The 27,325-nt window shown below is 49.0% G+C and overlaps 1 protein-coding gene across 2 annotated transcripts in view; it reads right to left on the bottom strand.

Annotated features, from left to right (window-relative positions):
• Pex14 (peroxisomal biogenesis factor 14) overlaps nucleotides 1–27,325 on the bottom strand; it is a 140,655-nt gene that overhangs the window by 109,866 nt on the left and 3,464 nt on the right. Inside the window, exon 2 of one of the 2 annotated variants that reach the window (XM_085838591.1) lies at nucleotides 4,309–4,360. In XM_085838591.1, the coding sequence (XP_085694717.1) occupies nucleotides 4,309–4,360 (52 nt within the window). The remainder of the gene's footprint in view (nucleotides 1–4,308; nucleotides 4,361–27,325) is intronic. The other variant, XM_021159786.3, reaches the window with a different exon arrangement.

The following is a 27,325-nucleotide window of genomic DNA, read 5'->3' as shown; positions in this document are numbered from 1 at the left end:
GCCCTTTTCTGGTGTGTCTGAAGAGTACGACAGTGTACTCACATGCATAAAATAAATAAATAAATCTTAAAGGAAAAAAAAAAAAAAAAAAGAACACTTTCTGTTCTTGCATAGGACCCAGAGTCAGTTCCCAGCACCCACAAGGCAGACCACAACTGTTTGTAACTCCCATTCCAGGGGGTCTAGTGCCCTCCTCTGGCTTCCTCAGGCTCCTGGCACATAGATGGTACACAATAGGATACATCCAAGGAAGGCAAAGCATCCACACCTTGAAGGACAGGGAGAAGAGCTGAGCTGACCTGTGTGGCACATGCCCAATAGGCAGAGGCAGGCAGATCTACCAGTATATATAGTGAGCTCCAGGCCAGTCTGTATATGTGTGTGTATATAGTGAGACTCTGTCTCAAACCAAACAAAACAAAGCAAGAGAAGACTCTCAGGCATCAGGGGTGTGAGCTTCCCTAAAAGGACCAAACTCAAAAAATGCTGTGGAACCCCACAGGATGACAAGACTCCGCCTTGATCTTAAGAAGCAAGAGCCAAAGGCTACAAGGAGTACTTTTATACCGAGACCACCAGCTCCACAATGGTAGGGCATCTTTTCCTGTAAGAGCTCAGTATACTGAGATGGCTTAATAGGTAAAAGTACTTGCTACCCGTTCTGACAACCCGAGTTCAATCCCCACAACCTGCATGATGAAAGAAACAAGAAAATCAATTCCCAGCCGGGCGTGGTGGCGCACACCTTTAATCCCAGCACTCGGGAGGCAGAGGCAGGCGGATTTCTGAGTTCGAGGCCAGCCTGGTCTACAAAGTGAGTTCCAGGACAGCCAGGGCTACACAGAGAAACCCTGTCTTGAAAAACCAAAAAAAAAAAAAAAAAAAAGAAAATCAATTCCCCAAAATTGTCTTCTGACCTCTACACAAGTGTTGTGGCACACTAGGACCAACACACACTAAATGTTAAGAGGATGGTCAACAACTGCAATTCTATCACTTGGAGGCAGAGGCAAGAGAAGGCCAGCCTATTCTACATAGCAAGTTTCAGCCAAGTACAGTACACAGTGAGTAAAGGTTCTAATCTAGAAAAGTTGACAAGGTAGAAATCCTCTTTGGATTATTTTGGAGGAAGGAAGCAGGGAGCAAAGACTGAAAATAAAGCCAGCAGGGTGAGTAGCACACGCTTGTGATCAGCACTCAGGAGGCAGAGGCAGGAGGAGGCCTGTCCACGTAAGGACAGGCAGGCTGAGCCAGCGTCAGACACTGCATCAAAACAAGGAAGCGAATAATAAAGAAATGGGGAAAAAACGTATACCTACAACCAGAGGCAGCAAAGACAGCAGGAGACTCACCCATTAGAGAAAGAATTTGGTGTCCAAGAGCAAGAAGCTGAAATTCTAGTTGAACCAAACGCACAGGATTGCCAATGGCGTGGCTGACTACTGAGAAACAGAGACGAATGAGCAGATGTGCAAGCTGAACCTCACTTACCACTTACTTCAAATAACCAGAAACCAGGTGACCGGAAGGAGCCTCAGGTTACCTAAGCCCTGTCAGCATCCCAGCAGGACTAGACCAAGCTGTCCTGTGCGCCCATTCATTCTGATTCGCTGGACGAGCGCTCTGCCTCTGAGTGAGCGGCCCGTGCACAGACTTCCCCCCACGTATTTCTAAGGTGACCTTGAACGCACGAGCTTCAGCTTCTTTAGTGTGGGATTACAAGTGTGTGCCATGTGCCTAGCTGCCCTCATTCTTAAAAACTTTCACTGTCTCGGAAAAAACAAAAACAAAACACTGCAACGAGTTAAAAATAAACACAACTTTACTATCATGTTCTTCAAGGCCTAGCCCCAGACAGTCCAGAAACTATCCCCCACCCAAGCACCGTCCTCCTCCTCTGCATGCAGGGCCCTCTCAGACTCACAGCCAGGCAATTCTGCACCAAATTATACATAACCTCGTGGAGCTTCCTCAAATTACATACAATGTTCCCTTTTCGCTAATTGTTTCATGTATACAAACGCCTTTTCTTCCCCAAATAAAACACACGAATTACTTAAAAAAACAAGGCTTGTTTGATTCTGTAATGGTCTATTCTCTGGTGCTGGTGCTGCGGTTAAGCATCCAGGAAGCAGCCAGCACACTGGGCCTGAACAGCCTCCCTCCCTGCTGAAGGAGCAGAGCACTGAAGCTTCCAAACCACACCCCTGTGCACTGAGCTTTGGGCCTGAGCTGTGCCCACTGCCTCGCCAGCACCCTAGGATGGTCATCTAGGCAGTCGCCGGTCCACAGCTGCCAAGAGCTCTCTTGGTGCTCGACCTGTGCCCCTGGCCTGCCCCACAAGCCAGCGTTCTATGGGCTCCTTTGCCGACACCCTCCTGCCACCACTCCCGAGAGAAAGGAGTTGTTCACACAAGACCATACAACTCGGCTGGTGCCCTCATTTAATCAGGCTGCTGCAAATGGCTGGCCAAAAGCAATAAGGGCATGACTGAGAGACTGTGGGAGTTTAATATAAAAAAATTAATAAAAAAGGAGGGGGGAAGGAGAAAGGGTCTACCTTTTAATAGGGCCCTAATTACCCAACTCACAGGATCAGCCCAAATGAGATGGGAGTTTATTTCGGGTTTTTTTTTAATTATTGTTTTTTTTTATATATATATAAATTGCTGCTATGTGTTTTCTTTCCTCTGAGCAATTATGCAGTAAGTACGTAAAGAGGAGAAAAAATATTAATTAAATATAAGGTAATTGTAGAGTTGGCCTGGAGAGAATGAGTCTGAACTCTGGACGATCACAGGCTACCAGGGTTTGAAGACTGCTCAGGGGCTCCCAGAAAAGAAAGAAATAACCAGGCAGCAGGCAGCAGGCAGATGCGCGGTACAGCGGAAGGAGCCGCATTCAGAATCCTACACAGCACAGGCCTGCAGGGCTCCCCGCACCCAGGCATCAGGCAGCATCAGAGACTCCACGCTTCCACAGAGCTTTTCCAGTTGTGCCCCCAAAAGACAGCCTGGCCTCATGTTGAGGATGGAAAGCCAAATCAGGAAGTTTCAAAAGAGCCCGCAGCAGTAAAGGATAGAAACGGACTGCTGTGTTCAGTCTGGACTTCAGTGTAAGTCACAGCTTCTCTCTGAAAGGCTTGGAGGCAGGCCACAGAGCAAGCTCACAGGCCTGGAAGAACAGAGCGTCCTCTGAAGAGCCAGGCAAAACTACAGAGTGGAGAGAAGTACCGCAGACATGCTGGGATGAGCCCATCGCTGGGGACAGAAGTGACATGAATAACAGCACCACTCCCCTGGAGACGTCTGGGAGGTACTTGGGTCCTCTGGGCCCATCTGCAGCCAGATCCATCTCACCCTCTGCCTAGAAAGCCTTAGAACATGCTAGAACCTGGCCCTGTTCATCGCAGCCAAGGGCTTCACGTCACCCTCTCCAGCTCGGCCAGGGAAGAGTGAAGAAAGCAGGAGACTGCCTGGGCTGCGGAAACAAAGCCTGGGCAGATCGCCCCACGCTCACCGCTACCACCACTCCAAGTCAGGAAAGGCTTGGCAACGTTAAACCCAATGCTGGAACGCCCCTAAAACTGAGTTGGTTTGCACAGAACCGGTCTTACTACCCAGCCCACAGGATTGACATCAAGTCCTGAAATGCCAAACAATGAAAACAGGGCAGGCAGGCAGGCAGGCAGGCAGGCAGGGACTCTGGCTCAGACCACTCTGCAAAGAGAGTTACTTAGCTGAGAGCAGTGGTGTTTGTCCTCTACCTGCTGCACTAGTGAAGCTGTGCCCGGAGAACTGTTGTGAGCAGGAAGCCAGCCTAGGCCACATAGTGAGTGCAAGGACAAACTGAGCTACAGAGGGTGGCCCTCCTTGTTTAAAAAGAGAAAAGGCCTTTCAACCCTCAGTAGGTTTCTTTCCTATCAAGAATCTACAATACCATGGGTGCCACCTATCACAGACAGAACCACAGACCAAGCAACCCCAGGACCCTTCCTCTTACCTGTTCCTTAAAGGGCACCGCACCCCACCCCACCCCGGTGCTTCACTGAGAAGCAAAGACCAGCTACTTCAGGTTTCTGACAATCTGAAGCTGACAAGCAGCAACCTTGCTGTTACCTAGTCCTACCAGCAGCAGCAAACAAAGTGCCATGTGACTGTGGGTGCTCCAAGAGGTCTTGTCACTCCCTCCTGATAAGCAGAAGTCACAAGCCAGAGGTCAGGGGCAAGGGTCACCAAGTCCTGCCTCCCAGCACGCAGGCTGATGCGAGGCGCAGCCATAGGCTCCTCCAGCTTCTTTCATACTTACCAGTGGCTCTCGGGGCACCACATTTTCACTTCCTGGAGGAGAGCTTGGCTGCAAAGAAAAACAGAAACAAAAGTAAGATCACAGTGCCACCTCATGGACATCAGAAAAACAGGCAGTGCACCCAGGTCGGTTCTGTTCTCCACAGGCTCCTGCAGCAGGAGCTGCGGATCTCAGTCTGCAGACTGTTTCTGGGTTCACAATCATAGCTCCTCATGAGCAGGGCTGGTTTTTTCTCAGAAGGACCAAGGATCAGATGAAATCAGGAAGGATGTGGACCATGATAAAAAGGGCCAGAAAAAGGCCTAAGAATGGTCTACATGTTTTTCTACCACCGTCACAGATAGACTGAACTACAGAGAGAGCAAAAGTGTAGAACAAAAGGCAGCCACAGGGGGGCATCGGCAACCCACACTAAGGGGTTTTCTCTCATTGCAGCCAAGTGCCACTTTCTTTGGATTGTTTCGCTTCTGTGACAGTGTCTCCATGTAGCCCAAGCTGGCCTCCAACTTACCGTATAACTAAGAGTATCCTTAAAGCCCTGGTCCTCTTGTCCCAGCTTCCCCGGTGCTGGGACCAAAGGAAGGCGCCACACCACTACTAACTACCCCCAGGCTACTGCACTGGTTAAGCACTGCCCCTTACTAACAACCTGCTCTGGGTTAAGAAATAATCTGGTGTCAGGCTGAGAAATAAACAGACCAGCCTATGAGCAAGCAATAGCACTGTGACCTGCCGGCCAGGCTCCCATCCGTTTCCTTCTGGGCCACAGCCTTTCTCGCATACCTTCAACCCCATACTGAACTAGCTAAAATTCAGAGCAAGGATAGGGTGCTAAAGCAAGACACAAATCTCCCAAAGAATGAGACAAGGGCCGGCCTGAGTTGTGGTTAGTTTATTACTGTTACTGACATTAAAGTCAATTTTCTACAGACAACACCCGGACAAGGGCAGCTAACGTGTGCCCCAGGAGCCGGCCTCCATTCTGCCTCCCAGCTAGTTCAGGCTGTGCCAGCCTCCTATGAAGAGGGCAGAAGCTGAGAGAGGAAAGAGTCTAGAGAAGGTTTCTAAAGACCGCCTTACCGCACAGCTGCCTGCCACCACACACTTTATCCAGAGTTCTAGCCTATGAGCTCCATCACCCCAGGAGCAGAAGGCCAGGCAGCTCGAAACTACAACTGGAGGTCAGTCCTCATACTTAGTGACCTGTCTCTCCCTGTGCCACCCTCCAGGCCTCCTTCCTGCCTCCCCTTAGATTTTCAAGTCTTAGCACAGTCTGCCCTGACCGCCATGGATGCCTGCCCTCCAGTAACTGCTGGAAGGTCTTCAAGAGCTCCCTCCCTTACTCCCAAAGTACCCCTCATCTCCTCCTGCCCTTCATCTCTCCTACGTAGCCATGGAGTCAACCCTCCACCTCTCTTTATCTCTGCTGCCATCACTTTGGTACAAGCTTCCAGCATCACTTGCCTGGACCACGGCAAATGCTTTCTAATCAGCTTACCTGGACTCATGCTGGCTCTCTTCCAATTCACTTTCCACAACACAAAAACCAAATCATTTATAAAGGACAACTCGATCATCTCCCTTACTTACTCATCCACGCCTATAAGCATCATCAATAGCTCCTTACTGTTCTCATAAGACAAGAAAAAGTCCTCAGCGCGGTCTTGGAAGCCTCCCCTCTATTCTAACCACATGTCAAGACTCTATTGCCTAACTCCCAAGCTCATCCCTAACAGACACCCTGGCTTCTGCTGTCTTTGTTGAGGGACTTTGCACAAGCTGTTCCTTCCTCCTCTCCCAGACACTTCAGCATCATTCAGAGCCAGCTAAGGCATACACTCATACACAAATAAATACAAATTTTAAACTTTTTTTGTTTTTTGAGATGGGGTTTGTCTGTATAGATAGTAGCCTGGCTGTCCTGGAACTAGCTCAGTAAACCAGGCTGGCCTTGAACTCCAGATCCACCTGCCTTTGCACAATAAAAGCATGTGCTAGAACGCCTGCCTTAAACTTTTTTTTTTAAATAAAGAAGCTCAATGTGCAGTAGTTTGTAATTCCAGAACTCCGGAGGCTACAGCGGGAGCTTATGAATCATAGGCCAGCCCTACACTGCATGAGACCGTCTCAAAAAGAAAAAGAAGGGACAAGAGGAAGAAAGAAAGAAAAAAAAGAGTCAAGAAAACAGGCATTGAAGAAAAGGGGGAGGGGAGGGGAGGGGAGGGGAGGGGAGGGGAGGGGAGGGGAGGGGGGAGGGGAGGGGGGAGGGGAGGGGGGAGGGGAGGGGGGAGGGGAGGGGGGAGGGGAGGGGGGAGGGGAGGGGAGGGGAGGGGAGGGGAGGGGAGGGGAGGGGAGGGGAGGGGAGGGGAGGGGGGAAGAGAGGGAGAGCAAAGACTGGAAGTGAAGCCCCCCACCCCAGGTCAATCCTCGCAAGGCAAACAGATGGCTTGCTGTAGCTCACTAACCCCTGAGGCTCCCCTTACTGCAGCCGGGAGGGAGACACTAACTAGCACTAACTTTACCTCGTCGCTCGCTCCTCACTGAACTCTTACACTAGCTGTACAGAGTTACTGCTGATGACGAAACGGAGGCAAAGGACACATGCCTTGCCCCACAGCCTCAGCAAGCGGCGCACATAGGCATTTGCACATTTAACTACATGAAATAATCAAATTTTGTTTCAATCATATTTTATTAAGCAGCAGCCTTAATTGAATGCTACCCCATAAGTAATCATGTAGCCTATCTGACCAGACAGAGAAAACATCAGTAACATGGTTCAGCAGATGAGGGCACCTGCCACCAAGCCGGAGGACCTGAGCTCAAGCGCCAGAACCCATGCGATGGAGAGAACCAACTCCCACAAGTTGTCCTCTAGCCCCCACATGCACACACATGTGAGCTAAGCACATGCACATACATACATGCATTCATACATACATACATACATGCATGTTTAAATGAACACAAACAGCTTTGTTATTTAAGAATTCTCACTCTTGAGATACAACTCATTGCCATGAATCATTAAAAGGAAATTTCCCTAAAATCAGTTCAACTAAGGCCGGGATGTGGCTCAAGAGCTGTGTGCCAGTGTGGCATCCACAAGGCCCTAAATTTAATACCCAGCGCTGCAAAAAAACACAGCTAGGTGACTGGTCGGTGGCAATGTGGGCAGAGGGACACTGTAAACAGCACCAACCAAGTGCTCTGACACATTTACCCTTCAGACTCTCCCTTTAGCAAGAGGAGCCAAGGATGAAGCCCAGAGCCTTGCCCATCGGGGGAGAAAGCATGAACTTTCTCTTTTTGCACACAAGGGTCTTGCTATGTAGCCCAGGCAGACCTTGAATTCGTGATGATCCCCCTGCCTCTGCCAACTACTGAGATTACAGCTGTATGCCACCATGCCTATCTTAAATTTCTTTACTTAAACAATTAAAACAAAGGAACTGCCTGGTATATGTAAGCCCAAAGGAAGCAAGCAATAACCAGGGAGGTAGCCTGGAACCACATAACAATGTGGCCCTTAATTTAATGTTGTGGCCCAATACTTACCAACTCTGGGGCAGTACTACTCGAGAAGGACAATGACACATTTAAGGTCTTACTGCCTACAAAGCTGCACAGGCATTTAGGGACAACAGCACAGCCAGTGCAGACCTATGCTGTCCCAAACACCCCTGGACCCTGGGGTCGGCCTGGCTGCTCTCACTTCTTTCTTCACAAGGAAGGGCAGCCTCCCTTCTCACCTTCAACTCCAGGCTCTGCTCGCAAGATGAACCAAGAGCTGAGCAGCTGACCCGCCGGCCCACTCTGGAGGAACCCAGCCAGCCTGCTAGTCTGACCACTCCAGCCTTTACGAAATGCCTAACATGTCTTTGAATACCGGCCTCCAGGTCTATCGCTTCAAGTGACATCTGACCTAAAAACGATCTCCACAAACTAAATTCCAGCTTAACTCTGGAACTCTTCAAAAGATCATTAACAGCTTTAACCAAAAGAGAGAAAGAAAAGCTGGAAGCCACCAACTGAGGTCTAAAGGAGAAATGCAAGCAGGAGGCCTGGGGCTGGAGCGATAGCTCAGTGGTTAAGAACACTGGCTACTCTTCCGTAGGACCACAGTTCAATTCCCAGCACATACATGGCAGCTTACAACTGTAGCTCCAATTCCAGGGCACCTTCTCAGACATATGTGCAGATGGAACACCAATGCACATAAAATAAAAAAATATTATTAAAAAAACCCTTCTGATCCCCACATTTAGGCCCTTCAGAGGGCAGGATGGGGAAGCTGCGATGGGAAGAAAGCAAAGGTGAAAGTGCTTTAAACAAATGCGGAGTTGGGGTCAGGGAGGCGGCCTAGTGACCCAGGGGAGAGTGCTTATTGATAAGCCTGGACACCTGAGCCCCACAGACCCATATGACAGAGGAAAGAACAAACTCCAGCAGGTTGTATGTGGTGGCCCACACCTTTAGTCCCAGCACTCAGAAGGCAGAGGCAGGCGGGTCTCTGAGTTTAAAGCCAGCCTGGTCTACAGAATGAGTTCCAGGACAGCCAGGACTACATAGTGCAAACTTGTCTAGAGAAAAGAAAAAAAATCAACAACAAAGAAAGTTTAATTAAATTTTAGAAAAATGCTGAGTGTAGCACATACTTTTAATCCCAGAACTCATGAGGCAAAGATAGGCAGATTCTATGAGTTTGAGGCTAGCCTAATCTACATAGCCAATTCTAGACTCCTCAGGGCTACATAATAAGACCCTTCCTCAAAATTAATTCATTAACTAACAAATTAATTAAATGTTAGTGGGTATGGTGATCTATGTGTGTAATAATCCTACTATCTGGAAGGTGGGGGCAGAAAATCAGGAGTTAAAGGCCAGCCTCAGCTACAAAGTGAATTTGAGGCCCGACTGGGCTACATAAGACCCTGTGTCAATAAGCAAGCATGAGGGGGCTGGGGAGACAGCCTGGTCAGTTACATGCGGGACTGGGGAGACAGCCTGTCAGTAGCATGCGGGGCTGGGGAGACAGCCTGGTCAGTTACATGCAGGACTGGGGAGACAGCCTGTCAGTAGCATGCGGGGCTGGGGAGACAGCCTGGTCCGTAGCATGCGGGGCTGGGGAGATAGCCTAGTCAGTAGCATGCAGGGCTGGGGAGACAGCCTGGTCAATAGCATGCTTGCTGCTCAAGCCTGAGGCCCTAAGTGCACTCTTAGAGCCCAAGTAAAAAGCCTGGCTGTGGTGGATGGGCTTACAACCCCGGTTCTGGGGAGGTGGAGGCAGCCAGTCCTGTCTGCCAAGACTCACTGGCCACACAGCCTAGCCGAGGCTAGTGGGAGACGCAGTCTCCAAAAAACCAAGGTGAGTGTCCTGCTGAGGAGTGACACCCACGGCGGATCTCCAGCCCCTACATGCGCACATCTACATGTGCGGACGTGCGCGTGCACACGCATTAAGGAAAAACTAAAATCCATAGAGCGCGGTGGAAGAGAGGCAGGAGCTACCGTATGGCGGACACAGGCTTGCCCGCACCCTGCTGTGGAAGTGCTGACCTTCCCCTGCTGGGCAACCTGCCAACCTGCCAGGAGCTCACTCACCTCACTGCACAGCAGAGGCCAGCCTGGCAAGAGCTCTCGAGCTTGAGCAACGGGAGCAACGCCAAGCCCGTGAGCAGAGGCCAGTGTCACTCCCCACAAGTCCTACGGAGTCTTCACAAACAGCTCGTGAAGAACAAGCTGAGAAGAACAAGAGCCCCTCCACAAACTCTCTGGGCATGGCCTGTAGAGAGGGCTTGCTGAGTGCCTGAGAACGCTGCTCAGCCTGGCTGAGCCTCAGTTTCCTCACCTTGGCAATGGCTCCACAACACACACTTGACGGTAAAAGAGATACAGTCCCATCAGGCCGGCTCTCTGCTCTCCACAGGGATAGGCTTGTTCTCTAGCAGGGACCATGCTCCTGCAGTGGTCGCTCCAGTACAGTACAGAAGGGCCTGTGCCCTAAACCACTCTGACCTGCTGCCCTGGGACACAGGGCAGAGAGAGAGGAGGCTGCCCAGCACGGCATGGCAATCTCTGCGCTGAAGAGCCAGAGAAGGGATTTCAGAAAGGCTAAAGCAACAGAGAACTACAGCTATACAGAAAGAAAGTTCCAGAAATCCACACAGATGGTCCTTTGAGACTCTGGCCAATACGAAAATCTGAAAATCTGTGTGCACACACGGTGAAAGCCCGTGAAGATTTAAAAAAAAAAAAAAGAAAAGTGAGGAGGAGCTGAGGTGTTCTCAGCAGCGGGGCGGGCTCGGGCTCGGGCTCGGGCTCAGGCTCGCGCTCGCGCTCGCGCTCCCACGCTAGAAAGATACACTGTCCTGCTTACTCAGGGCTTCCCACAGACACCTGAAAAAGCCTTCATCCTGGGGCAGGAGAAGCTGTCAAGAGATCCCCAGAGCAAAGACCACGCTAACAAAACGAAAAACTAGGACTTGAGGGGCTGGAGAGATGCCAGCATAGTTAAGGGCACGTGTACAAATGCCAAGACCAGACCTGGAGTTCCAGCACCCAGGTAACAGGCTAGTATCCCTATATATATGCTTGTAACCCCAGCGCTGAGGGTGGCAGAGACGGGCAGGAGGGTCTCTGGGACTTGCCGGTTTCCAGTGTAAGTTTAGGGAGACACTCTGCTTCAAAAGAATAGGCAGAACGGTTGAAGGGGGCACCTGACACCCCTTCTGGCCTTGACTCCAGAAGAAGAGGAAGAGAGAGAACTTAAAAGAGTCACAACCTGGGGCTGGAGAGATGGCTCAGTGGTTAAGAGCACTGACTGCTCTTCCAGAGGTCCTGAGTTCAACTTCCAGCAAGCACACGGTGACTCACAACCATCTGTAATGGGATCTGATGCCCTCTTCTGGTGTGTCTGAAGGCAGCTACAGTGTACTCATATACATAAAATAAATAAATAAATCTAAAAAAAAAAAAAAAGGAGTCACAACCTTGCCTTCAGAACAAAGCCCAGCCTTCTTTAAAGGCCACAGAATTCGACTCAGTATGTTATCACACACCTGTAATACTGTCATTCAAGAGGCTGAGGTGCACAGATCCCGAGTTCAAGGCCAGCCTAAGCTACACAGCAATACTGTTTCAAACAAACAGGCAAAGCCCACCAGAGAGAGCAAAGGAGACGGCTCTGTGGGAAGTGTGCCTGCTCTTCCCTGACGACCTAACTTCCATGTCTCCAACCCACATGGTAAAAGGAGAGAGCTAACCCAGCAGGTCCCTTGACCTCCACACCTGAACACACACTCACACCAAATTCATAATAGTTTGGTTTTTAGAAATATACAAAATCTAGATGCTATACATAACCCCCACAACGGCGAGGTAACTGACGATGGCTAGCAGTCCATCAAAGTCCTCTGCTGAACACACTGCTTGAGAGCCAGTAACTTCAGCACCTCCAGGTCAAGGCAGGAGGATCCGAGTTCAAGACCAGCTTTTACTACACAGGAAGTTCGACGACAAACTGGGCTACAAACTGGGGAGGAGGGGGAGAGAATAAAACAGTATGAATAGTTATATTCAAGTACATAAAGAAAAGCATGAAAAGTGCTGTGAACTGGGAAACTAGCTCAGCGGGTAAGAACACTTGCTCTTCTTGCAGGACTGCGCTTCAGTTCCCAGCATCCACACAGTGACTCACAACCACCCTGAGCCCTGTTCCAGTGACGCTGATGCCCTCTTCTGACCTCTCTTCCTGACTTCTCCACACTGCAGGAACATGACGCACATACACGAATACAGGAAAAACACTCACATACATGACAGGAATCTTCTTTAAAACACCCAGGGTACAAAAACTAAACAGCTCCTCTGGCTATGAAAGGTGCCCTTCAGCCGGGTGTGGTGGCACACGCCTTTAATCCCAGCACTCGGGAGGCAGAGGCAGGCGGATTTCTGAGTTCGAGGCCAGCCTGGTCTACAAAGTGAGTTCCAGGACAGCCAGAGCTATACAGAGAAACCCTGTCTCGAAAAACCAAAAAAAAAAAAAAGAAAGGTGCCCTTCGTGGTGGCAGAGAACCTAAAGAGCTTTGGGATCAGCCACACTGGGGCTCCCACAGCAGCACCACACCCACTGCCTGACCAGAGCAGGAGCCGTCACAACCACCTCAAGCAATTCTCCGTTGTAAGATCAAGTCCCAGCGGCCCACTACCAGCTACCTCCCCACCAAACAGCCCCAGCATGTTTTCCTACAGGCCGTCCCAGGACCGCCAAACCCCACAAGAGAACTGAAAAGAAAATTATAAAGACTAAAAATGAAAATGAGGGAGCTAGAGAGATGGCTCAGTGGGGAAGTGCTTGCTGCTCAAGCAACCCCACCCCAGGAGGATGCAGCCCAGATCCCCTGTAAAAAACACCGGCATGGCACTGGCTGGGAACCCAAGCATGGTGGACAATGGAAAGAGGTGAACGCCTGGGGCTTCCTAGCCACTAGCCTGACTCCAGGTCTCAAGGGAGTAACATATAAAGGGACAAGCATCCTCCTCTGGACAACACACAAGTATGCACATGCGCGCCCGCGCACACACACACACACACACACACACACACACACACACAGGGAGAGAGAGAGAGAGAGAGAGAGAGGGACAGCTGTGCCTAAACATGCAACTATAACAACATAAATAAATAAGGATTTTTAAAATGATAACAGCAAGGCAAGCATAATGGCGCACGCCTTTAATCCCAGAACTCAGGAGGCAGAGGCAGGTGAATCCCTGAGTTTGAGGCCAGCCTGGTCTACAGAGTGAGGAAAAACGAGCCTCAATAGTCAATAGTCGGGGCTGGTGAGATGGCTCAGTGGGTAAGAGCACCCGACTGCTCTTCTGAAGGTCCAGAGTTCAAATCCCAGCAACCACATGGTGGCTCACAACCATCCGCAACGAGATCTGGCGCCCTCTTCTGGAGTGTCTGAAGACAGCTACAGTGTACTTACATATAATAAATAAATAAATCTTTAAAAAAAAAAATTAAAAAAAAAAAAAAGTCAATAGTCAGTCAGATCTGTGCTCTGTCAGACATCCTAACACACACTTTATTAGAGAACCAGGAAAAAAAAAAAAAAGAGTGAGACAGAAAAAAAAAGTGAAGAAACAGCTGAAAACATTTCAAAGTACCAACAAAACCATAAACTCACAGAGCCACGAAGCTCAACAATTGCCACGCAGATCACAAAAAAAGGCACGGAGGGAAATCACAGAGAGAGAATCTTACAAGCAATCCGAGAGAAAGAACCCTGCGCAGCATCACTCAGAATTAGCCATGGCTGCAGACATCAGAAACCATACAAGCTGCAACATAATGGAACGTATCTGTCAAACACAGCCAGCCGGCTGTCAACCCAAAACTATATCCGGTGAAGCTGTCTCTCAAAAGTGAATACAAATGGAGGCAAAAGACTTGGGGAGGGAGCGGTGAATTTGTCAACAGAAGACAGTAGAATCTGGCCTGGTGGCTCAGGTCTGTTAGTAATCACAGCCATTCAAAGCTGAGGCAGGAGAATCACAAGTTCAAAGCCTGCCTGGGAAAAAGAGAGAGAGACCCTGTCTCGTAAGAAAAAGTTAAAAAGTAATAATAATTTTTAAAGAGCTGGAAAACTAGCTCAAGGGCTCAGTGCTTACCTAGTATTCTTTAGGGCTTAAGATCAGTCTCCACTACGGGAAAGAAAAAAAATTTAAAAAGCAAAAGTACATTAAGACTTTCAAACACGCCGGGCATCTTTAATCTCAGAACTCCTGGGCACAGGCAGCGGGATCCGAGTTCAATCAAGGCCAGTATGGTCTACATAGGGAATCCCAGACAAAAACAAAAAACAAAAACAAAAAAAGATAAACACTCTTGCTCTATCGTCTTGTAAAATGTCAGGTGAAAAGCTGAGGAACTGGTCCCTTGAGAAGAAACTTCAGGCCAAGCAGGGTGATGCCCTATTCCAAAAAAGTTAAAAGGGTAGGCGACCTTGAGACCAGACCGCAAGGCCACAGTGGCTAGGGAGAGAAAGCCGACCCACTCAGGCAAAGCCCAGACTCCTCAGAACTCGCATGCTCTTGACCAGCTGTGTTCTAAGCCTCTGTATGCATGAGAGTGGGGTGCTTAGCCATTAAATCCATGATGGAAAAGAAAGACTCATTACTGTCACCAAGTCAGTTGGTGACAATAAACAGCTGGGAGCTTTGCAATACAGCACAGATGCTGTCCTACTGAAGAGGTCCCTGGGAGCCGCTGAACACAGGAGAGGGTGGGTGACCCCTGCAATCACCAAGTGAGGACACTGAGCTGGGGCCTCTCTGGTCATCCTCAGTGGGGTCATGAAGGGAGACAGAGTGGGTTTCCTGAGCCCTAGGCAGCACAGAGCTCGCCAGACATCTATCATTGCTACCTCCATGAACGTGAAAATCTCCCAGCTCTGTACTGAAGATTTCAGGAAGACCTGGGGCTGGAGAGGAGGCTCAGCGGTTAAGGGCACTCGTGGCTCCTGCTGAAGACCTGGCTTTGGCTCCCAGCACCTACACGCTCGTTCTTAACACCGGTAACTCCACTCCCAGGGGACCTGGTGCCTTCCCTTGGCCTCTGCACGCTCCTGAACACACAGTCTACACATAAACTCCTTCAGACTCAGATGAAAAAATAATGCAATTTTTAAAAAGCAGCAGAAGCAAAAGTCAGAACACTGGGGTGGAGAGATCTTCCACACGCGCAGAAAGAGCACAAGGATACAGACTAACACAGAGGGTCAGAAATCCACAGGCTTGCAAGTTTACAGGAAAGTCAAGGCCAGTCCTCAGCTCTAATAGATGCAACTAGTTTTCACTTAACAAATAGATTTTTCCCTTATCAAGTAACATTCTAAACTGATCAGCCAGAATTTAAATAAGTTGATACCTTTAAAAGGAGGAGGAGGAGGAGGGAAAGAGAAAGAGAAAGAGCTGGCCAGGTGCTGTCCTACATGCTTCAACTCAGACATCAGGAGGTGGAGGCAGGAGGATTGAGATTTGGAGGCCCGCTTGGACTACAAAATAAAAGCAGTCTCAGAAAGCCAATCAATGGAGGACGGTGGCTCACAAGGTCCCACTCTGCCTCAGAATCTGCACTGCCATCAGCTGCCAGGGGATGCAAAGTCATTTTATTTCAAACCCTTACACACCCTACACCATTGTGCATTAGGCAACATTAATTGGTCTCAAAGGATGACAGACAGATAGGCAGGCAGATGGATAGATAGACAGACAGACAGATAAAATCATGTTGGGAGGGGGATGTTCAGGGAGGGAACTAGGGTGAGTTAGATAGGGGAGTGAGGGTAGATTTGATCACAATAAAAAAGCATTTGTGGGGGCTGGTGAGATGGCTCAGTGGGTAAGAGCACCCGACTGCTCTTCCGAAGGTCCAGAGTTCAAATCCCAGCAACCACATGGTGGCTCACAACCATCCGCAACGAGATCTGGCGCCCTCTTCTGGAGTGTCTGAAGACAGCTACAGTGTACTTACATATAATAAATAAATAAATCTTTAAAAAAAAAAAAAAAAAAAGCATTTGTATAAAAAATAATTTTTAAATACATTTATTTTATTTTGTGTGCACTGGTGTTTTGTCAGGTCCCCTGAAAGTGAAGTGACAGGCAGTTGTGAGCTGCCATGTGAATGCTGGGAATTGAACTTGAGTTGTCGGGAACAGCAGTTAGTGCTCTTAACTTTGAAGCCGTTTATTTCTCCAGTCCCAATAATTGTTCTTTAAAAAGCAATAGATACATTTTTTTTCTTTTTTTTTTAAAGAAAAAGATCAAGGGGCTGGAGAGATGGCTCAGATTAAGAGCACTGACTGCTCTTCCAGAGGTCCTGAGTTCAAGTCCCAGCAACCACATGGTGGCTCACAACCATCTGTAATGAGATCTGATGCCCTCTCCTGGTGCGTCTGAAGACAGCTACAGTGTACTTATGTATAATAATAAATCTTTGGGCTGAAGCAAGCAGGGCTGACCAGAGCGAGCAGGGTTCACCAGAGTGAGCAGAGATCCTAAAATTCAATTCCCAACCAATAACTTCATGAAGGCTCACAACCATCTGTACAGCTACAGTGTACTCATATACATGAAATAAAATAAAATAAATAGATCTGTTTTTAAAAAGGAAAAGAAAAGAAAGGGTGAACAACAGAAACTATGTAAGCAGGAGGAAATGATACCTGATGCAAACCTGGACCCACTGGACAGGAAGCCAGAGAGGACCCAGGCTGATGGGCCACAGCTTCTCCAGCTGCCGTTGGCCATGGGTTGGTTTGGGTTTGGGTTTGGTTTGGTTTGGTTTCCCAAACAGGGTTTCTCTGTATAGCCCTGGCTGACCTGGAACTGGCTCTGGAGACCAGGCTGGCCTCAAAGACATGTACTGAAACTGTCATGTGAGGTTTTTTTTTTTTTAATCTGTGTTATTTGAAACAAGGTCTAGCTTTGTAGCTAAGCCTGGCTTTGAACTATCTACCCACTCTCTATCCTTAGCTTCTTGAATACTGGTATTATGACACACCTGGCTTACATCACCCCATCTCAATCAATCAATCAATCAATAACAGAAAGGAAACTTTAACATTAGTAGCAAAAGTTAGTAATTTTTATGTTTCCAGAAATTAACCAAAAAAGAAAAGTTTTAAAGGGCTTTTAATTGAATCACAAGCACTTGGGAAGCAGAGGCAACAGTTTTTTGAAGCCAGCCTGGTCTACACAGTGAGTTCCAAGGCCGTGAGACTCCTAGAACAGGAGTTACAAACAGTTGTGAACCAGGTTGTGGGTTCTGTGGGACTCAAACCCAGGTCCTCTGGAAGAGCAGCAAGTGCTCTTACCTACAGAACCATCTCCCCAGCCCCACACACAATATTTTGAGAATAAAATACAAAGACAAGAATTACTGGCACCTGGCTGTGGTCCTAGCTACTCAAGCTACTAGAATGACACCCTGAGCCCAGGAGTCTGAAGCCAGCCCCAGCAATGAGGCAAAACCACGTCTCTTAGGGAACAAAACAGCCTGGGGTGGTAGCACAGCACACCTTATAATCCCGGATCTCAGGAAGCAGAGACAGGAATATTGCCAAAAGTTCAAGGCCGGTCTGGTCTACATAGCAAGTTTCAGGCAACCCGACTTACATAGTGAGACTCTATCGAAAAAGGGAAGGGAAGGGAAGGGAAGGGAAGGGAAGGGAAGGGAAGGGAAGGGAAGGGAAGGGAAGGGAAGGGAAGGGAAGGGAAGGGAAGGGAAGGGAAGGGAAGGGAAGGGAAGGGAAGGGAAGGGAAGGGAAGGGAAGGGAAGGGAAGGGAAGGGAAGGGAAGGGAAGGGAAGGGAAGGGAAGGGAAGGGAAGGGAAGGGAAGGGAAGGGAAGGGAAGGGAAGGGAAGGGAAGGGAAGGGAAGGGAAGGGAAGGGAAGGGAAGGGAAGGGAAGGGAAGGGAAGGGAAGGGAAGGGAAGGGAAGGGAAGGGAAGGGAAGGGAAGGGAAGGGAAGGGAAGGGAAGGGAAGGGAAGGGAAGGGAAGGGAAGGGAAGGGAAGGGAAGGGAAGGGAAGGGAAGGGAAGGGAAGGGAAGGGAAGGGAAGGGAAGGGAAGGGAAGGGAAGGGAAGGGAAGGGAAGGGAAGGGAAGGGAAGGGAAGGGAAGGGAAGGGAAGGGAAGGGAAGGGAAGGGAAGGGAAGGGAAGGGAAGGGAAGGGAAGGGAAGGGAAGGGAAGGGAAGGGAAGGGAAGGGAAGGGAAGGGAAGGGAAGGGAAGGGAAGGGAAGGGAAGGGAAGGGAAGGGAGGAGGGAAGGGAAGGGAAGGGAAGGGAAGGGAAGGGAAGGGAAGGGAAGGGAAGGGAAGGGAAGGAAGGGAAGGGAAGGGAAGGGAAGGGAAGGGAAGGGAAGGAAGGGAAGGGAAGGGAAGGGAAGGGAAGGGAAGGGAAGGGAAGGGAAGGGAAGGGAAGGGAAGGGAAGGGAAGGGAAGGGAAGGGAAGGGAAGGGAAGGGAAGGGAAGGGAAGGGAAGGGAAGGGAAGGGAAGGGAAGGGAAGGGAAGGAAGGGAAGGGAAGGGAAGGGAAGGGAAGGGAAGGGAAGGGAAGGGAAGGGAAGGGAAGGGAAGGGAAGGGAAGGGAAGGGAAGGGAAGGGAAGGGAAGGGAAGGGAAGGGAAGGGAAGGGAAGGGAAGGGAAGGGAAGGGAAGGGAAGGGAAGGGAAGGGAAGGGAAGGGAAGGAAGGGAAGGGAAGGGAAGGGAAGGGAAGGGAAGGGAAGGGAAGGAAGGGAAGGGAAGGGAAGGGAAGGGAAGGGAAGGGAAGGAAGGGAAGGGAAGGGAAGGGAAGGGAAGGGAAGGGAAGGGAAGGGAAGGAAGGGAAGGGAAGGGAAGGGAAGGGAAGGGAAGGGAAGGGAAGGGAAGGGAAGGGAAGGGAAGGGAAGGGAAGGGAAGGGAAGGGAAGGGAAGGGAAGGGAAGGGAAGGGAAGGGAAGGGAAGGGAAGGGAAGGGAAGGGAAGGGAAGGGAAGGGAAGGGAAGGGAAGGGAAGGGAAGGGAAGGGAAGGGAAGGGAAGGGAAGGGAAGGGAAGGGAGAAGGGAAGGGAAGGGAAGGGAAGGGAAGGGAAGGGAAGGAAGGGAAGGGAAGGGAAGGGAAGGGAAGGGAAGGGAAGGGAAGGGAAGGGAAGGGAAGGGAAGGGAAGGGAAGGGAAGGGAAGGGAAGGGAAGGGAAGGGAAGGGAAGGGAAGGGAAGGGAAGGGAAGGGAAGGGAAGGGAAGGGAAGGGAAGGGAAGGGAAGGGAAGGGAAGGGAAGGGAAGGGAAGGGAAGGGAAGGGAAGGGAAGGGAAGGGAAGGGAAGGGAAGGGAAGGGAAGGGAAGGGAAGGGAAGGGAAGGGAAGGGAAGGGAAGGGAAGGGAAGGGAAGGGAAGGGAAGGGAAGGGAAGGGAAGGGAAGGGAAGGGAAGGGAAGGGAAGGGAAGGGAAGGGAAGGGAAGGGAAGGGAAGGGAAGGGAAGGGAAGGGAAGGGAAGGGAAGGGAAGGGAAGGGAAGGGAAGGGAAGGGAAGGGAAGGGAAGGGAAGGGAAGGGAAGGGAAGGGAAGGGAAGGGAAGGGAAGGGAAGGGAAGGGAAGGGAAGGGAAGGGAAGGGAAGGGAAGGGAAGGGAAGGGAAGGGAAGGGAAGGGAAGGGAAGGGAAGGGAAGGGAAGGGAAGGGAAGGGAAGGGAAGGGAAGGGAAGGGAAGGGAAGGGGAAGGGAAGGGAAGGGAAGGGAAGGGAAGGGAAGGGAAGGGAAGGGAAGGGAAGGGAAGGGAAGGGAAGGGAAGGGAAGGGAAGGGAAGGGAAGGGAAGGGAAGGGAAGGGAAGGGAAGGGAAGGGAAGGGAAGGGAAGGGAAGGGAAGGGAAGGGAAGGGAAGGGAAGGGAAGGGAAGGGAAGGGAAATGAATGAACCAACCAGCCAGCCATGATGGAGCACATCTTTGATCCCAGCACTCTCTGGAAGGCAGAAGCAGTTGGATCTCTCTGAGTCTGACCCTAGCCTGGTCTACATAGTAAGTTCCAGGATAGCTACGGCTGTGCAGAAAGACCCTGCCTAAAAACAAAATAAAATAAAAGCAAAACCCAACCAACCAAAAAACTCAGCAAAAAAAAAAAAAAAAAAAAGATGAGTTTTCTCAACTTGATAAAAAGGGAATCTACAAAAACCCTACAGCGAACATCACACCTGAGCATAGAGGACCACAGGCAATCAATCCCTCAAGACCAGTCATGGGAAGGAATGGTCACTCTCACCACCAGTTTGAGCATCACTCTTTGAGTTCTAGCAACAAAATAAAAAAATAAATAAAAGTGCAGGGAGTGGGCTGGTGAGATGGCTCAGCGGGTAAGACTGCTCTTCTGAAGGTCCTGAGTTCAAATCCCAGCAGCCACATGGTGGCTCACAACCACCCGTAATGAGAGTCTGAAGTCAGCTACAGTGTACTTATGTATAGTAAATAAATCTTTAAAAAAAAAAGGAGTGCTCGGGAGTGGTGGCTCACGCCTTTAATCCCAGCACTCGGGAGGCAGAGGCAGGCAGACGGATTTCTGAGTTTGAGGCCAGCCTGGTCTACAAAGTGAGTTCCAGGACAGCCAGGGCTACACAGAGAAACCCTGTCTCGAAAAACCAAAGTAAATAAATAAATAAATAAATAAATAAATGGAACTGGATATAGTGATGAGAAAGAGGAGCTGGGAGGGAGAGGAAGAAAAGAGAAGGAAAGAGGAAGGGGAGAAAGAAGGGAGGGGAAGAGGAGGGGGAGGAGGGGAGGAAGAGGAGGAAGGAGAGGAGGGAGAAGGGAGAGAAGGGAGGGGAAGAGGAAGGAGGGGGATAAGAGGGAGGGGAAGAGGGAGAAGGGAGAGGAGGGAGGGGAAGAGGAGGAGAGGAAGAGGAGGAAGGAGAGAAGGGGAAGGAAGAGGAGGGAGGGGAAGAAGAAGGAGGGAGAAGGAGGAGGAGGGAGCTTAAACTGGAAGGGTAAAGGCAAAGCCGCCTTTCTTTGCAGATGACAAGATCAGGTACAGAGAAACCATAAAGAATCTACAAAACGCTACTGAAATGGAAACCAGGTCTGCCGACATTGCGGATACATGGCCAATTCACAAACCCATAATTTCATTTACACACTAGCTAGCATTAAATAATTAGAAAGAACTGGAAGCTGGACGTGGCGGCACGCCCCTGCCGTCCTAGCACTTGGGAGTGGAGCATGGCGATCCTGAGTCTGAGCCTGGCTTCGCATCCCCACCACCAGGTAGCCAACAAACGTGTAACTTGGACTCTAGCTGGGTATGCAGAGGCAGGGCACGCCAGGAGCTTACTAGCCAGCCAGCCTCGCTAAAAGACAAAGCACCCACACAGCGGGCTCCAGGTTCAGTGAGAAAGCTTGGCTCAAGGGTACATGACAGGGCATGATCAGAGCATCAGGTCCTCTCCACATGCACACATCCAGGGATGCACATGTGCATACACAAATACAGGCATGCCTGTGTACATTCACAAATGTAAGCATGCACACGTACACACATGAATATCGGCATGCCACACCACACACGAAGATTAATACAATCACAGCAGGGGTTAGAGAGATGGCACTGTGGTTAAGAGAGCTCTCTCTGCTCCTCCTGAGGACCTGAGCAGTTGGCAGCTCACAACCACCTCTAACTCCAATTCCAGGGGATCCGACACCCTCTCCTGGCCTCTGTGGGAGCCTGCACACAAATGCACACAGACACGCACACATTAAGTCCTGGCTAGGCATGGCAGTGCACACCTTTAATCCCAGTACTGAGGCAAGCAGCTAGCTCACTGTGAGTGAGAGGACCGAATGGCCTATATAGAGGTCCTTGCCAGCCACAGCTACATAGTGAGACCCTGTTTGTTAGCATTTAGTCTAGGCTCCGCCCCATAGTTACCTGGAAACAGACAGGTGTGCCTGACTCACTATAAAAGGGCTGCTCGCCCCTCCTCTCCCTCTTGTTCCTCTTGCTCCCTAACCCCTCCCCCTCCCCCTCTCTCCACATGCTCCTCCATTCCCCCCCCCCCCACCTCCCTCCCACCCCCTCTCTGCCTTTTTCTCTACTACCCTCTCAACTCCCCTCCTCATGTCCTGAATAAACTCTATGGCTGGTCCCTCAGGGGAAGAGGATGCCTCAGCATGGGCCCGCAGAGACACCCCCTTCCTCCACACCTGACTGTACCTCCACCATATTCCTTCTCCCCTTATCTTTTTATAAAACACAACACTGTCTAAGAAAAGAAGAAGAAGAAGGGAAAAAAAGTTCCCAGTAGCCAAATGGTGGGTCTAAGGCCCTCTCCTGACCTCCAAGGGCACCAGGGCACACATGTGACTAAACATGCAGATAAAACATTTATACACATAAAATAAGAGCTGGAGAGATGACTCAGAAGTTAAGAGCACTGACTGCTCTTCCACATGTCCTGAGTTCAATTCCCAGCAACCACATGGTGACTCACAGCCATCTGTAATGGGATCCCATACCATCTTCTGGTGCATCTGAAGAGGGCTACAGTGTACATAAAATAAATAAATAAATCTTTTAAAAATACATAAAATAAAATAAATCTAAAAAACATTTACTAAAAGGAAAATATCTTAAAAATTTAAAAACATAGTTACAGAGATTAAAACAGTTACCTGTAAGAGGAGGCTTAAAGATACACAGAACAGAGTCCAAAAACTGACTTCTGCATGCTTCAAACTACTGGAGTCTCAACAAAGTTGGTGCTAGCTTAAGGGAGAGGGGCAATCTTTTTTTTTTTTTTTAAGATTTATTTATTTATTTTTATTTAATGTAGCTGTCTTCAGACACACCAGAAGAGGGCATCAGATCTCATTACCTAGGTGGTTGTGAGCCACCATGTGGTTGCTGGGATTTGAACTTCGGACCTTCGGAAGAGCAGTGGGGTGCTCTTACCCACTGAGCCATCTCACCAGCCCCTGAGAGGGGCAATCTTATCAACAAATGGTACTGAAACAAAAATAGCTACAGGACACAAAAGGCATCCTAACACAGTTACACATAAAATAGAGGCTCACTGTTAGTCAGCACAGGTGTGTAAGAAAGCCTTGGAGCAACCCCACCACACACGTTAGAGGCAGAGTGACATGCAATACCACAGCTGGTGTGAGCACGCAACAACCAAAACTCTCAGATACCTTTGGGGGAGGAAAGACAGACAAGACAGCATTGCCAAAGAAAACACACTGACCACATGACCTAGCAAGTTCACTAATGCCATTTTACCAAAACCATAAAAATGACCTTACACACTCGAAATGAGTGTTCATAGCCTTAAACTGGAATCGGGACAGTGGGGAACACATCCTTCAATGACCAGCAGGATTCCTACCAGCCAAGACGTGTGCCCTTCTGTGTTCCCTCGCCTAGGGGATGGGTGGAGTCTGTGACTTGCTTCTGCCTGGAGTGTGCCAAAGAAGGTGGGTTGCAGGAAATTATATGAATGTGGACAAGGTACAAGACTACGATGTCCATCTAAGGGCCAAACCTTTACTGCCAGCACCCTAAAGGCAGAGGCAGGCAGATCTCTGGGACTTTAAGCCAGCCTGATCTACATAGCAAGTTCCAGAACAACCAGGGCTACATAATAGAGAGACCTTTCTAAACAAACGAGCAAATAAATGGAATGAAATTTGTATTGTTTTTAGACTGCCAAATTTATAGTAATACTGTTGTGGAGCAAAAGAGACCTAATACAACCCAAATGCCCATCAATTAGTGTACACGTCAACTGTAATGCTCTACTCCTAAGTATTGGGGGGAGCGGGAGCAAGAGCTCGCACTTGCTCAAAGGTTAAAAGCACATCTTGTTCTTACAGAGGACCCAAAATTTGTTCCCATCACCCATGTAAGTAGCTCACAACCATCTATAACTCCAGCTCCTAGGGAGTCTGAAGCCCTAGACTCCACAGGCACCTGCACTCACATATGCGCACGCGCACAAACATAATTTAAAAACTAAAACTTGGGAGGCAGAGGTAGGAGAATCTCTGTGAGTTCAAGGCCAGTCTGCTCTCTACAGAGTGAGTTCCAGGACAGCCAGGAATATGTACAGTGACTATCTCAAAAATTAAGATAAAAAAAAAACCTAGTCATGTAGGTGGTGACACAAACCTTTAATCCCAGAACTCAAAAGGCAGAGAAGCAGGCAGATCTCAGAGTTCGAGGCCAGCCTGGTCTACAGAGTGAGTTCAAGGACAGCCAGGGCTACACAAATCCTGTCTCAAAAAAAAAAAAAAAGACCCTAAGGAATGGAATGCCCCAATGAGGACATTCCAAACAGTGGAATCCAAGGATCCATACTGTGGCAGAGAGTACCAACTCCCACAAGTTGTCCTCTGATGGCTACGTGTGCCATGGCACATGTGCAAAAACACACACCACATACAAACAAATACATGTATTTTTAAAGTGTTGAATTACAGAGAAAAGTATGGAAATTTTCACAAACACCATTGTAACCAAAAAAATGCCTAAAAGAATAGGTGATGGGGGCTGGAGAGATGGCTCAGTGGTTAAGAGCACTCACTGCTCTTCCATAGGTCCTGAGTTCAATTCCCAGCACCCACATAGTGGCTCACAACCATCTGTAATGGGATCCGATGCCCTCTTCTGGTGTGTCTGAAGACAGCGAGTACAGGGATACATAAAATAAATAGATCTTTAAAAAAAAGGGTTATAAATGACTCATGAGAAATTATAGGAAAGACTAATATTGCCCACGGTGATAGCAGCCAACAGCAGAGGCTCACCTGGAAGGAGCAGAACACTGACGGATATATAATTGTTTTTATCTTGATCCTGGTGATGGTAACATAGACACATTGCAATTTCTCAAAACTCATTCAAGTAAACACACCACACTATTAAAATTCTACAGTAAAGTTTAAGGAACACAGGACTTTGTCCTCCGGTAAAATATTGAATCTAAAGTAGCACTTGCAAGGTAACAAAGAGGCTGCTCGGTCAGAAAATTACCTTACATAAAGATATGGAAGTCATCACCTTAACCAAGCAACCAAACTTAGCCGCAACCACAAAAGACTGCCACGTGACTGCAGATACGTGTCGCTGAGGACACAATGCTGCCCGGATGACATGCTCACAAGAAAGAGTTAACTTCATCTATACACATGAAACCAAATCTAAAGGGAGCTGGAGAGACGGCTCAGTGGTTACGAATACTGAGTACTGGCTGCTCTTCCGGAGTCCAACTCCTGGCACCAGCAGGCAGCTCCTAACTGTCTGCAGTTCCAGACCCAGGGGGTCCTGCACCCTCACACAGACATACAGGCAGGCAAAGCACCAACGCACATAAAATATAATAAATAAATAAATAAATAAATAAATAAGGAAAACAAATCTGAAAAACAAAGACAGAAAACATGCTATAGACACTTCCTCTGAAGCCCATCGATGGCCTCCAAGGCCAATGTGCAAGGGCTCCATCCTGAGCCCTGCTGTTTGACCTCTGGCAGTGCTAGGGACAGGACCCAGAGCCTGAACATTCTGGGTGGGTAAACACTGTGCCACTTACCAATGGCTTTTTTTCCTTTTAAGCAGTCTCCCTAGGTAGCTCAGACTTAAGGTTTTTCCATTTGTGGGGGTTTATTACATTTATTTATTTATCTGTGTGTGCAGGGGGGAGGGTTGGTGTCAGAGGACAACTTGCAAGAAGTGGTTCTCTCCTTCCATCATGTGGGTTCCGAGATCTTCAGGCTTGGTGGCAAGCATCAGGCTGACGTACAACTCAACATCCTCTGCCTCAGGATACGAAGCAGGAGGATATGAAACAATGGAATTCTAACAACTGTCTTTTTTTTATTCAAGACAGAGATCTTCCAGCATAAACACTGGCACTTGTCATGGGCATTTGTGGCATCTTTTGAAATTTCAAGAGAACTTACATCAAAATAATGAAAAGAACAACTTCACTAGAGTAGTGATCTACATAAAACAAAACAAAACAAAACAAAAAACCAAACCACCACACAGCAAGTGCTGAGCTGGGATTAAGGAGAGCTTTACATCCATCTGAGAGTTCTTGGGTCCAGACTTCCTTAACGGAGAACAGTGTGCAGCACCTTGTCTCAGATACTGTGAGTCCTTTCACATAAAGCAACCCACCAAGTCTTCAGAGGCACCCTATGAGGCAGGCGCCAATCTTCTCCTACTTTATAGATTCAGAAATAGATTAAAAAGTTAAGTAAACTGGCCAGATCTCACAGCTAAACATACACTAAGAACACCCATACACACAGACGGAATATTCACCCACATAAATAAAGAGCAACTGAAGAACACACCTTACTGACCTCTGGCCTGATTCTGAGATAGACAGCTTGACCTCTGGCACACACACGTGCACACACACACCAGGGAGGCAGACTTTAGCACCTTATTCTGTCTCTCAGGAGAAGAGGGTTCGTGCGTGCACAGGCACACACACGCATGCACACACACACATGCACACACACACACACACACACACACACCAGGGAGGCAGACTTTAGCACCTTATTCTGTCTCTCAGGGGAAGAGGGTTCGTGCGTGCACAGGCACACACACGCATGCACACACACACACATGCACACACACACACATGCACACACGCACACACACACGCCAGGGAGGTAGACTTTAGCACCTTATTCTGTCTCTCAGGGGAAGAGGGTTCATGGGTGCACAGGTACACACACGCATGCACACACACACACACACGCCAGGGAGGCAGACTTTAGCATCTTATTCTGTCTCTCAGGGGAAGAGGGTTCTTCCCTCATCACTAGGAAACAGACATGATACCATGAACTTTCTATGAGACACAAAATACTGCTCCAGCCCCATAAGTCTATAAAACCATGCAGCCAGGCTCAGGGAATTAATTATCCAACAGCCTTTAGTACCGCTCTGCTCAAATGAAGAAATGTCAGGCAAATGGAAGAAGCACTCATTCTCGGGAAATGCAGACTCAGGGTGGGATAGAGCGGTGGGGTGGTTCAGTGGTTAAGAGCGTGTCAGAGCTCAGTTCCCAGCACCCACATCTGCAACTCACAAGTACCTGTCTCTCCAGCTCCAGAAACGACACTGAAGTCACCTGTACTCATGTGTGCACACCCACACATGGACACACACGTGCACATGATAAAATAAGTAAGTAAAGGAAAAATGGTCTCACTCCCTCACTCTACCTGCTAGGAGAGGAAAGAAAACACTTGGCGCATGGGTCTGATAACCTGACACTGACCCCGGAACCCACATCAAGGTTGAAGGAGAGCACCAACTCTGTAGAGTCGTCCTTTGACCTCCTCCACACAAGCATTGTGGGACACTCATGCCTGCACCTACATACACATCTCACACACACACACATACTCACGCACACACACACTCACGCACACACACACACACACACACACACACACACTCATGCCTGC

The sequence above is a fragment of the Mus caroli genome, unplaced genomic scaffold, assembly GCF_978045245.1.
Source record: "Mus caroli unplaced genomic scaffold, Mus_caroli_1 scaffold_6, whole genome shotgun sequence".
Classification (NCBI taxonomy): domain Eukaryota; kingdom Metazoa; phylum Chordata; class Mammalia; order Rodentia; family Muridae; genus Mus; species Mus caroli.
Note: the sequence above shows the minus strand (reverse complement) of the source record. Positions and strands in the feature narration are given on the sequence as shown.